Source organism: Oryctolagus cuniculus, chromosome 3 (genome assembly GCF_964237555.1).
Source record: "Oryctolagus cuniculus chromosome 3, mOryCun1.1, whole genome shotgun sequence".
NCBI classification, from domain to species: Eukaryota; Metazoa; Chordata; class Mammalia; order Lagomorpha; family Leporidae; genus Oryctolagus; species Oryctolagus cuniculus.
In genome coordinates this window covers 161,111,477-161,125,215 of record NC_091434.1, presented here as the reverse complement: position 1 = coordinate 161,125,215, position 13,739 = coordinate 161,111,477, and the positions used below count along the sequence as shown (strand labels likewise).

General features: G+C 35.9%; 1 protein-coding gene across 18 annotated transcripts in view; it reads left to right on the top strand.

Annotated features, from left to right (window-relative positions):
- POT1 (protection of telomeres 1) overlaps positions 1 to 13,739 on the top strand; it is a 161,173-nt gene that overhangs the window by 57,301 nt on the left and 90,133 nt on the right. For 15 of the 18 annotated variants that reach the window (XM_070071278.1, XM_051848937.2, XM_008258246.4 and 12 more), the window contains 3 exons: positions 3,898 to 4,028; positions 7,563 to 7,853; positions 12,429 to 12,584. In XM_070071278.1, coding sequence (XP_069927379.1) covers positions 3,898 to 4,028; positions 7,563 to 7,853; positions 12,429 to 12,584 — 578 coding nt within the window. The remainder of the gene's footprint in view (positions 1 to 3,897; positions 4,029 to 7,562; positions 7,854 to 12,428; positions 12,585 to 13,739) is intronic. The other 3 variants (XM_070071284.1, XM_070071283.1, XM_070071282.1) reach the window with 1 other exon arrangement.

Genomic DNA, 13,739 nt, shown 5'->3' with positions numbered 1-13,739 from the left:
TTTCCCCACCAATGTCTCGGGTTATTGAGCTCACCTCCCCTTCCAACGCCGATGTGTGGACTCGGAGCGTCCCAAGTCTTCCCGCTGTTGTCTGTGTGGCATGCACTCCCCTTCGAGCACTGGCGCGCAGACCCTGGGGCTTCCGCGGCTCGGTCCCGCGACTTGGCTTCCGCGCGGTGGGCGACCTTGTTCTCCCAGTAGGTCCTCCGATTCAAGGCCACTCCATCCAGAAGGGTTTCCCCTGCAATATTTTCCTGGTTCTTTTTTCTGCGGCTACCGTAACTCCCCTTTTATTAAACTAAATTTTCCCGGACTATCGGTGCGCGCCCTCACTATTCCGCCATCTTGGCTCCACCCCCTGCTCATCTACTTTTAAGTCATACATAGTTGACCTATTTTATTCTGTAGAGAATTTTTTTGTTCTCCAGTTTCATGGTAATTTGTTTTGATGTGATCATTAATCCTGTTTGCTTTCAGTGGCCTCTTTTATTTGGAAAACTGTGGCATTCATTTCCAGTAACTTTTCTTTCTCTGTTGAACAATTTATTTTTGGGACTTCTGTTGGCCAGATATTGTACTTAAAAGATTTATTTGAGGGTTTTCATACACTGTACTAGTGAAATCGATTTTGTGCAATGAAATAACAAATATTATCTGGTTATGATTTTTAGCCTGGGATGCAGAAGTGTATCGAGTAGGAATAGTAAGCAGAATATTTTAGTGTGGCTCTTTTGCCCTTGAATTATTTTACAGAGTATTTGTTTGCTGTTGACTGTTACACAAAAGCATAGGAAACCTAAAGTTAAGAAAGACCTGTATTCTTACTACATGAATTCCTATGACAATATATCTTACAGAAAAATTTACTTAATCATCTATACACTTAAGGTAACTATAGAAATCTTCAGTTCCCCAGAAATTTAAAGAAAATTGTGTAAGGAAAGAGGTAACCTCATCCTGTCAAAGTAGGCTATGTCCAGCTTTCCTCAAAGAGGATCTCTTCCTCAGAAAACATGCCATAGAGCCCCTTTCTCCTGAGACTTCTCTCATATTTTTTTCACAATTTTTTTCTATGAACAAGAATTTGTACATTCTATGGTTACCAGAGGCTGGGGAGAGTAATGGTAGAGAGGGGTGAGGAAAGTTTGGCCAGTGGCTACTGAATTAAAGTGAGACAGGAGAAATAATTTGTGGTATTCCATTGTACTTTTTAGGATCTTTATATATAATGATAATGTACTGTATTTTTTTAAGCCAGGAGAAAGGTTGAATGTCTTAACAACAAGGAAATGATTAATCTTTGAAGAGATAATTTGCTTAGCCTAACTGAAGATTATACAATGTACTGAATACAGTACAATATACATGTATTGAAGCATCTCTATAAATATGTAAAATTTTAATGTCAACCAGAATATTGACATTTTATCTATATTTACATCAACTTTAAAGAAGAAATCCCAAAGACAGTGTCTCCAAACCTCTTTTCTACCTTCCTGAAAGATGTTGTAAAACTTTTTCAATGCAGTATAGAATCTGAGGGATGAGATAATAATGATCATTTGTTTTGCTGTATCCTTCTAGGCAATTTCTTCCTTCCACCTTTTAAAAAATTAACTTTTTTTTTTTTTTTTGGCATTTCCAGGAATAAGTGCTATTTGGTGTTGAAATAATTACTAGGATAATGAGTAACTATTTGATAATTACAACTAAGAATTTGAGTGTTATTCTTTTTAAAAAAATAAAGTTCATCTTTGATCATTGGAAGATGGATAGTAGGAAAAAATGTCATGAAGTAATCCTTACATAGAGTTAGAAAAAGGATACTCAGTAAACTAAAATTGGGTCCAGTGGATCCTTACAGTATATCAAGGGATGAGAATGTAGTATGTTTTTCTTAGTTTTGAAGTCTGCTTGTTAAGGTTTTGGTTTTATTTTTCAGTTTTTTCGTGTCCTCTAATGGATTCCCGCTCCACATGGAATGGAAATTCTTTTTCCTTCCTCACTTGTCTCCTGTCCCCATTTTCCTCACCCTTCCCTCTCCCCTTTTCTTTCTTTTCCCCCGTGCGCGCTCTCCCCTCCTTTTCTCCCTGCCTTACCCTTTTTTTTTTTTGCTCCTGTGTCTAGTAATTGTTTCCTATTTTTTCCCACATATGAATGTAGATAAGATTTGTTTTATGTTATAGAGAGTTGTGTCTTTAGCTTTATATGAGTAGTTTGTTTTTCTGACATGGTGTCCTCCATGAGTGTGAATCTGTTAGAGATAGTAGACAGTCCTTGCAGAGGGCATGCTAGTTGAAAGTGTCAGTCTAGGGTAGGGGAAAGGGAACTGTGTATCAAGCTACACAATCACTAATGTATGATGAGGAACTTTTTTGGGTATTAAAACCTCCATGAGAAGTTTACCATTCTTCAGTTAATCGAACACACTTTGTTTTAAAAGGAGCCTGTATTCCTGGGAGAGGTGGTGTTAAATACCTAAGTAAGATATTATGTCTGGCGACCTGAAGTCATTATGGGGGTAGGGGAGGCAAAGAGAGTTCAAAATGTGTGGTCTTTGAATCACTTGGTCTGTGTGTAAACTTTTAACTAATCCTCTTATTTCAGCTCTGCTTTCCATCCCCAATCCTCTTGGTTCCCATGTTCACTAAAACCACCTTTTTACTCTCTTGAATTTCAGCCTCATCTATTCATTTTTACACATTAACCATTTTCTTTCCTGTTTTCTGGAAACATGTTGCTGTATTCCCATCTCCTTTCCTTCACTATTTTGGGTCTTTTTAATCTGTGCATCACCACTACCAGGTACTGGGAAGGACAAAAAGTCTGCATTTTTTCACGTCAGGTTTTAAAATGAGTATTAGGAAGCAATGTTGCTACCACTAGTGTTGAAAGTTGCAACTCAGTATCACTGATTTATTTGGCCAGTTTAAACTGTATAAAGTACCTTTTTCTTATTTTCATGTGTAACCTTTTATAGATGACTAGCAAGACTAACCATTTTCCCTTTTGAGTGTCTTGTTACATCACTTTCTGTGAACTTCTTTATTTGTATTAAATGTTGACTATAAAATCCTAGGTTTTTGAAACAGTTTTTATGCAGTCTTTATGCAGAACAGATAAGACTCTTCATCATATTTGCACAAATACTTTTGTTTTTTTTTTTTTTTTTTTTTTTATTTTTTTTTTATTTTTTTTATTTTTATTTTTTGACAGGCAGAGTGGACAGTGAGAGAGAGAGACAGAGAGAGAAAGGTCTTCCCTTGCCGTTGGTTCACCCTCCAATGGCCGCCGCTGCAGCCGGCGCACCGCGCTGATCCGATGGCAGGAGCCAGGATCCAGGTGCTTTTCCTGGTCTCCCATGGGGTGCAGGGCCCAAGCACCTGGGCCATCCTCCACTGCACTCCCTGGCCATAGCAGAGAGCTGGCCTGGAAGAGGGGCAACCGGGACAGAATCCGGCGCCCTGACCGGGACTAGAACCCGGTGTGCCGGCGCCGCAAGGTGGAGGATTAACCTATTGAGCCACGGCGCCGGCCTACAAATACTTTTGTATTCACTCTAAATTTAACTGAGTTTAATTTGCAAGTTATATTTGTGTATTAGAATATATTTATCTACTTCGTGATTCTTAAATGTTGAAGTAATAAAGTTCTTAACTCCCCATACAGTTTAAGTGGGATTTTTATATTCATTTTATAAAACTTTGTTACAGTAATTTTTAGAGGACTTTTGTACAGTATTTTGGCATTGTATGTTGATAGCCAAGAAAATGTCTCTGATTTTCTTCTAAAAGACCTAAATTAGGAAAAAAAAAATTGTTGCTTTGAAATAAACATATTCTTACTTTATCAAATGCTTTGAAATACTAAAAGGTAATATATTCTTGTGTTTTACAGATTATTGTTCCGTTGTTACGATTGTGGACCAAACAAATGTAAAGTTGACCTGCCTGCTCTTTAGTGGAAACTATGAAGCCCTTCCAAAAATTTATAAAATTGGAGATATTGTTCGCTTTCATAGACTGAAGGTATAATTCACACTATCTAAAACTGAATATTTAAAAAAAAAGTTCACATTATTCAATAAAGCTAGTTATCACTAATCATGCAGTTGCTTTGTTGGTACATGACATTAGGCATTTCAGGAAAGAAGAAATGTAAATAGTATCAGACTTAGGATAAATTGTAGGAAGAAACCTCTTTAAATAAGCTGCCTGCCTTCCCAACAGTATATTAGGTGCCATTATTCAAACTAGTTGCATTCTGTCTTTTGCTTCCAAATATAAATTGATACTGTAAGAGCTTTCCTAACAGAATTTGATAAAGAACATTGCTTAAATTTTTTTTAAATTTAATATCAACAATAATAAACAGTTTATAAAGTTTAGGAGATAATACTATTCTTTGCTCTCTTTTGGATGAATTGAAGAACAATGAAAACTTAAGATACTAAGTATAAAATAAAATTGATCTTCATGTATGAAAAATATTTTTAATTATGAACACAGTTTTAAAAATGCTTTTTGTTAAAAATGTAATGAAACCAATAATTGTTTTAAATAATAATTTTAGAACTTAAGATTATTTCCTCAAAATTCCAATCTTTGTTTTAATAGTTCCTTAATTTAATTGTTCTGTTTAGCTTTATTGAACTTTTCTTTGGAAATCACCACATGGTACTCTGGACACTTTTTCAGTACTTCAGTATTTTGTGTCCCTTAGATTTTAAACATTTTACTTTTTTCATCTTTCTTTCTATTATGTGGATTTCCATGTAAGTCCTACATTATGTTGGTTGTATTTTTCTACTAATGCTTTTACATAACTATGTCCCTTATGTTCATTCTGTTGCTTGTAAATGGGGAGAATATTCCAAGTGTGTTCTATGTTTCAATACCATGGGCGTTACTTGTGTTGATCCACTGATGCTGTTTCCTAGAGAACAGATAGACACTAGAGACTTATTTTTGTACAGATAAAAACAAAATGGAATTATTATCATAGCAGTACATTACAGGCTTGTTCATACTTAAAGGAATTGCTTCTCATAAATTATTGCTTCCTATATTATTTTTGTTCAAACTGTATACCCTGTGCTCCTAACATTTTTTGTTACTCTTGCTCCTGTTTAACTGAAGGAGGTGGGTATCTCACCATTCATAATGTAAGCATACTCTGGTAACTAGCACTCTAGAAACTTCTTCATTTCCCTATCCAGGAAAATCAGTAATGTTCCTCCACTCCCTGCCCAGGGATATTCCTCCAGGAGTAAACAATTGACAGGCGTCTGACAGCACATACCACTTCCATCTGTATTTGTTCTTTAAATCTCTTGTAAAAAGGAATAGGTGTAGTTTCCTTTTGTTTCCTTTCTAAATGCCTGGCTCATGCGTGTGTGATTCAGCCATATTTCTTTCTTGTCATTTTACTTTGTTCATTTTCAGTGCCTTAAATGATCTTTGATTTATGTTCTGTTGTTTTTGGACATTTAGTTTCTAGTTTACGGCTATTGTTGTAGCAGGATACTAGAACAGAGGTGGGACACTGAGTCTTTAAGCAGGAAACAGTTCAATGATGCCCATATTGGCCCAGCAGATTCACGTTCAAAGACAAATGAAGCCAGGCATTGTCTTATATCCCTTTGCTAGTTCCCTGTTTCAGCTTTACTTCCTTTGTCCTCCTTGTATGATAACACACATTCTGATGGGTGCGCTAGTGCTACAGGTTTGTAAAAAGCTTGTGCATTAGTAAATACTGAGTAGATGCTGCTAATGCCATGTTTTCATTCCCTTTGTTCTGAGCTGGTTCCAGGAGCTTCCCTATGGATTCTCAGCCTTTTGGCTAAGGTCAAGTGCAGGAGCTTCCCTACCATATTGTAATATAAACAATGTTTCTATAAACTGCCTAGCTTAGTGCCTTTTTTTTTCTTATCAAGACATGACCTTGCTGGATCTAGGATGCTTTTATGTTCCCCTTTAGTTTTTCGCAATATATGGTAAAGGTCGGGGTAGGGGATGGGTGAGAAATACTAGAGATTAACTGGAATATCTTAACCGATAAATAAAGGGACAAAAAAAAAAAACCGCACACATTTTTGCACTAGTTTCATGAAAGCCCAGGTGTTAAATTTATACATTAAAAAAATGTTAAAGCAAATATTTTAAATGTTTTCAACAAATTAAGCACTCGGGCCGTCTTCCACTGCTTTCTCAGGCCATTAGCAGGGAGGTGTGTTGGAAGTGGAGCAGCCAGGACTCAAACCAGTGCCCATATGGGATGCCAGTGCTGCCACAGGCAGAGGCTTAACCTACTAGGCCATAGCACTGGCCTCCAAAATGCACTTCAAATATGAAGATCTAAACAGCTTGGAAGTAAAACTGTGGAAAAAATTCATCAAACAAACCATAAGCATAAAGAGAATAACTGTAATTTATCAGATGGTATTACAAATATGGAGGGACAATTCTTAAGGATAAAGTGTCCTTTTCTGAATATATAACAATCATAAATGTTTGTCCAACTAATAAATGTGTCCCAGAATTTAGAAAGCAAAAGTCTTTATGGCATGTTTCAGCTCAGTGACACTGATTAAAAACTAGCTTTGAGGCAGGCATTTGGCCTAATGATGAAGATGCTGCTGGGGATGCCCTCATCCCATATTGGAGTTTCTGGGTTGGAGTCCCAGCTCCACTGTGGATTCCAGCTTCCTGCTCATGTGCACCCTAGGAGGCAGTAAGTGACAGCTTATGTACTTGGGTCCTTGTTACTCATGTGAAGACCTGGATTGAATTCCCAGTGGTTCCCAGCTTTGTCCTGGTCCAGTGCCAACTGTTCACAAGCATTTAGGGAGTGAGCCAGCAAATGGGAGCTCTCTGTCTCTCAAATAATTAAGTACATATAATCTCAGCATCACCTGCATTTAAGTCACTTCACGTTCATATTTTAAGTGTCCTGTTTTTGTCTGTAGCACATGTAAAAACTATTTTTTTTTTAAGATTTATTTATTTGAAAGAATTAGAGGATAGGAGGAAGAGAGAGAATCTTCTATCCATTTGTTTACTCCCCAGATGGCTGTGACTGCCAGGGCTGGGCCAGGCCAAAGCTAGGAACCAGGAGCTTCATCTGGGTCTCCCATGTGGGTGGCAGCAGCCCAAGTGCTACTTTTTCCATGCCATTAGGAAGGAGCTAGATCTGAAGTGCAGTAATAAGGACACAAACCAGCACCCTTACGAAATGCTGGCATCACAGGCGGCAACTTTACCTGCTATGACACAATGCCAGCCCCACGTGTTATCCTTTGTAAAAAATGCAAGCTGGGTAGGATTAGAGAGGCTCTCTCTTTAAAGTACATAAATAAGTGTTGTACTTTTACAGTTTACATGCTGCATGTATATTTGGATATAACACCAAATGATTTTATAATTCCATATGCCAATTAAATGAATTAAAGAATTATACCCTCAATAAAAAATGTGTAATGTTTTAAATTTCCTCAGTTCCAGATTCTCTATTAGTAAGCTATTTTGTTTGTGTCTGTTTTCTACTTTGCTGTACTTTCTTAGATTCAAGAATATAAAAAGGAAACTCAAGGTATCACCAGCTCTGGCTTTGCATCGTTGACCTTTGAGGGAACTCTGGGCGCCCCTGTCATACCTCGTACTTCAAGCAAGTATTTCAACTTCAGTACTAAGGACCACAAAATGGTAGAAGCCTTACGTGTTTGGGCATCTTCTCATCTTTCACCTTCCTCAGCCTTATTAAAATTATGTGATGTTCAACCAATGCAGTATTTTGACCTGACTTGTCAGCTTTTGGGCAAGGCAGAAGTCGATGGAGCATCATTTCTTCTAAAGGTAGATTTTTAAAATATTTATCATTTTAAGTCTGCACTGCCTAAATGTTGCAGCATTTTAATAGAACAAATTTGTATAATGTATAGTATGGTAAGAAATTAAAGTATAACATTTTTCATGAACCACAATTTACATGCGTCTCTTCTCTTGCATTGTCATGAACCACAATTTACATGCGTCTCTTCTCTTGCATTGTTCTCTCATTTCTCTTCCAAAGAAAAAACTATTATCCGATCTATATGTTACATAAAGTATTTTCTGTTTAGTGGCTGTTTTCCATTATTAGATTTTAGTTGCAGTTTTACATATGAATATTTTTGCTTGATGTCAAAGTCACCTTCCTTGTCACTCACTACTTTCTCGGAATTTAGTATTGTTGTCATTTATATCTTGACTATATCAAGGAACAGTGAAGATAGAAATCATTGAAAAAAATGGTAAAATGTTTGTTGAACACTCATAGCACATATACATGGAATACTATGAAAATGTATGTGCTTGCTCTAAAATAATTAACTCAAGTATGACTTGAAGATAAAGCAACAACATCCAAAGGTAGAATATATTAGTAATAATAGATTAAAACATTTGTCTGGAGATACACCCAAAAGCAAATCTTAGAACCTTAAGTGTGTTTGTGAACAATAAGGAAAAAGCATAGAATATTAAAATAAGCTTTCAACTCAAGAAATTGAAAAAAATAGCAGAACTGTGTATAGCATGAAGGAATGATTTTAATAAAGTCTTTAGTTTTTGGAACAATAGTTTAAACATTGTCTAAAAATTTAGAAGATAATTTAAATGCTGTGTAGTGAAAAGTTTCTTGTTTGCCTATTTCTTTTGTTTTCTTTTTCTCCATCTCTCCCTCCAAAAAGTAACAACTGAAACTTGTTTGTTAAATATCTTTTCAAACATATTTTGTGCGTATTCTTATTTTATAGGTATTCTCTTTCATCTTTCTGTTACATGATGCATGCTATCATTGCCCTCATGTGTCTGCAGGTTCTGCATCCTTGGATTTAACCAATAATAGACTGAACAGATTTGTTGAAAACTGCATCTGTACTGAACACATGGACTTTTTTTTTCTTGTCATTATTCCCTAAACAATATAATATAACAACTGTTACAAAGCTTTTATATTGGAAACTGATCCGTTATATATGGGAGGATATGCATACTAAATATACCAATATACATATCTTACATAGTGGACTAGAAAGTACATCCACAGATTTTTGTATCTGAAATCCTGGAACCAATTCCCTGTAGATATCAAGGGACAACCGTGCACACACTGCTATGCCATGGCCTTTTCACTTAATTCTTTCTTAGAGATTTTGTCATATCATCACTTTAAAAGCTCACTATTTGAATTTGCCTGCCATAAGAAATTACCGTGAAATAGTTGGCTTAACTTGACAGAAACAGATTCTCTCACCTTTCTAGAGTCAAGTACCTGAAATTCTGGTGTTGTAGGGCTGTGCACCCTTTGGAAGCTCTAGGGAAGAATCTTTTCTTGCCTGTTTACTAGCTTCTGGTGATTGTTGGCATCATTGGCATTCCTTGCCTTTCCAGCTGCAGTGCTTCCTTCTCTATTGTCAGATGCTTCTTTGCTTGGTGTGAGAGGGTAAATGTTTTCTTATGAGGACACCAGTGACTGAATTTAGGGCCTCCTTTAATCCAATATGACCTCAGCTCATTAATTACAACTGCAAGGAGCAAGAGAAATTGTTGTCCATGTAAGATCTTTCACAGATTCTAGGTATTTTCAGGTATTTTCCTTTTCATCATAGGGACATATGGCATGGTTTATTTGAACTTACATCCCATTAATGTGAATTTAAGTGGTTGACTTAAACGCTAATTTATGTACTTGTAGATCTGTAAAGATAAGTTCTAGACTTAATAAGCCAGACATACGTGTGTTTTAAATTTTGATAGCAAGAAAATGACCTCCATAGAGGTTGTGTTCTATGGCTGAACAGCAAGACCTGTGTGAAAATATGTGTTTCCTAGTAGGGAGGCAAGAATGTTTTTAAGTGGAAAAAGATAAAGTCTGATCAATAGCTTAAAGAAAGTTCAGTCTTTTTAATTTTTTTTCATTTTAGAAAATCTCCAAGAATGATATAAGGGATATATCTACATATATGGGGAAGTTTATATAAAACTTCAGAAAATATCAACTATCAAGCAGATAAATATGAAAATCTAGATTAAGTTGATTATTTCTACATTTTTAATTAAATTATTATGTTTTAAAAATTCTTTATTTATCTGAGAGGTAGAGTTAGAGAGAGAGGGAGAGACAGAGAAAAGTCTTCCATCTGCTAGTTCACTCCCCAAATGGCTGCAACGGCTGGAGCTGGATTGATCCCAAGCCAAGAGCCAGGATCTTCTTCCAGGTCTCTCACATTGGTGCAGGGGCCCATGCACTTGAGCTTCCACTACTGTCCCAGGTCATAAGCAGATAGCTAGGTCAGAAGAAGGGCAGCCTGGTCAGGAAGGCACCCATATAGGATGCTGGCACTGCAGGCAGAAGCTTAGGCCACTACGCCATGGTACCAGCTCCTTCTATTAAATTAACCATTAAAGTGATTTCAGCCCAGATATTATTGAACTTACAGATACTACACAAGGACACAAAATCTGTTTCACTTGTAAGTACAGAAACCAAAATTCATTTTTTTAGTAAGTGTTTTTAGAAATTTGAGAGGCTTGAGAGCAAAGAGTGAGTGCCTATCTGTACTGGTTCATCTCCCAGATGTCCACAACAGCTGGAGCTGGACTAGGCTGGGCTAACCTCATGAGCAAGGAACTCAATCCAGGTCTCCCACATGGGTCTCCAAAACTCAGTTATTTGAACAATCACCAGTACCTCTCAGGATATACTTCATCAGAAAGCTGGAGTCCAGAAGTAGGTGTCAAACCTAGGTGCTCCAATATGGGATGCAGGTATCTTAACCATGGTGTTAAGTACTAGGCTAATCATGTGCCCCAGAAACCAAAATTATTGATCAAATATTATAAAACATCAATAATATATGAAAATGATAATGTGCTGTATAACAACACAGTTTTTTTTAATTCAGTTATGGTGTAATGTTAGATACTTAACAGATAGAGATTTGATGTGACATTTCAGAATTAAATAATAAAGTTAAGTGGAGAAAAATGCTTGTGACATACAAGTACAGTATTACTGATTATGACATGATTTTTTAAATTTGAAACTTAGTTACTATGGCAGCATTATTTAGTACTTCCTCTGGGAATTGACACTCATCTGTCACTGATCTGACCTGTTCCATAAAAATCTAGTGTCTTTCATTCAAATAGCTTGCTGATTCGTGTCCAGCCAAAATTTTTCTGAGATGTATTCTCATCTCTGCCAACTGTCCTTTGTCATGCCATTTTGTGACATGGCATAGGTCAATTCATCTCTTCAAACCCTGGCTGGACAGTGCATGTTTTAGTCATGCTAATTCCATATTCCCATCATCTGAAGGTAACTTTCATAACACTCCAGTGTGTGTTTTCCTTTCCTAGAGCCCATTGTTTTCATTCATTTTTATTCCTAACATCTAATGTGAACAAAACATTCGTATCTGTACTTTTAAGAAGATTTTCTAAATCAGAACAAAGTAAAAAAAAAGGGGGGGGGAGTTCAGGTTATATTTCTAACATTAGGCTAGAGATTTATCTTAAAATTAGCAAAGAATTTCAAAAGAATTTATATATAAGATAACAATCACAGAATAATTTAAAATAATACAATGCTTTAAACAGCTCACCTAACAAAGGGATTAAATGTGTGCCTATCCATACATAAAATAATATGAAGACATTGAAAATTATATTTCAAGTAATATTTAAGTTACCTGATGAAGTATTAATAATAAACTTAGAAAAGCAGAATATAAAGCCATTTTTTATAGAACAAGACATAGATCGTATAAATACGTAGAAGAAAACATGAAATAAAATCCACAATAGGTTAGTATATTCTCAAGGCTTAGTGTGATTTTTGTTCTTTTTTGCCATTCTACATTTTTTACATTACCCATAATTAATATGCAGTTCATTTATAATCACTTATATTAGAGGCATGCATTTAACTATTTTTCAGTCTTAATTCTAGAAAGTAAAACTCTTAGCTGTTTTTTTTTTTTTCTTTTTTTTGACAGGCAGAGTGGACAGAGAGAGACAGAGAGGTCTTCCTTTGCCGTTGGTTCACCCCCCAGTGGCTGCTGTTGGTTCACCCCCAGTGGCTGCTGTGGCTGGCACGCTGCAGCCGGTGCACCACGCTGATCTGAAGCTGGGAACCAGGCGCCTCTCCTGGTCTCCCATGCAGGTGTAGGGCCCAAGAACTTAGGACATCCTCCACTGCACTCCCGGGCCACAGCAGAGAGCTGGCCTGGAAGAGGGGCAACCGGGACAGAATCCGGTGCCCCGACCGGGATTAAAACTCAGTGTGCCGCCGCCACAGGCGCAGGATTAGCCTATTGAGCTGCAGTGCCAGCCATTAATTAGTTTTTAAAGATGGTTAAACTTTACTATACTCTCTTCTGGCAGGTGTGGGATGGCAATAGGACACCCTTCCCATCTTGGAGAGTCCTGATACAAGATCTTGTTCTCGAAGGTGATATAAGTCACATCCATCGGCTACAGAATCTGACAATAGACATTTTAGTCTATGATAACCATGTTCAAGTGGCAAGATCTTTAAAGGTGATGTTGAGTAGCAAAAATGTTTTCTACTCTGTTTTTATAAATTTTTGTGGAAAGCAGTTGCATTTATAGAGTGATCTTTGAGTCTAAAAATTCAAATTTATATTTTATTGAATTTTAGATTTTAGAGGTATATATAAAATTATTTATAAGAATTAAAATGCATTAAATATTTTTTATAAAATAAAGAATATTTCCTAAATATCTTATATCCATGCACAGTTTGTGAAGATAGTAAAGACAATTTGTCATGTGAGATATACTGCTTTAAAATGTTACTAAAATGTTGTTTAAATGTTAAGCTTTGTTAACTGATTTGATAGACTCTAGATGACTTTGTATGCAATAGTTAAAATTTATAAATAAGGTGTACTCTTTTTATGTAAAAGTATACAATTTAGAAATGACAGTTCTTAGTAAATTGACAACACAAGTTGTAGGGAATATTTTTCTTCATTTTATTTAGAAGTAACCTTTTTAACAAATAGTATCATAAGTAAAATAATAACATTTGCTATACACTTTATATGTATTTGGTACTCTGCTATGTGGCCATTGTATTGATATCCTGTTGTTACAAATGAGAAAAGTGAGGCAGTCAGGGATTAAGTGAGCTGGTTGAATGAAGCCAGGTTTAATCTACAATATCTATTTCCAAAGCTAATACTTCTTAAGTATTAAAAAGAAATGATCTCCTTTATTGCAAATGTATTTCAGTCTACTTATAGGAAGTTAAAAGAAAATAGTAAAACTGAATATCTATGTTTTAGTGTCGTTTTCCTTTGTAAAAACATAAAATGTATGAAGGAGAAAATATTTTCTCTCCCACACCGTATCACAAATATGCTCACACAACTCACACAAATAAATTAGGTTAAAGCCAGGACATTGATAGAAGTGTATGTGTATGTGTGGGTACACACACATGTGCATAGATGCTGTACCAGAAAAAAATTAGCTATTGAGGATAAACTTCTTATTTTTTCTCTAAAAGCTATTGTCTAAATTTATTAGTTAATTACAAAAGTTAAAAATAGTGATAAATCCTATTGTGAAGGTTTTTTTAATTGCAGATAGAGCTATTTTATAAGTGGAGAGTCTGCATTTCAGCATTACCTCAGTTGCATGCTCTGAATATCTACCTTTACAATTTTG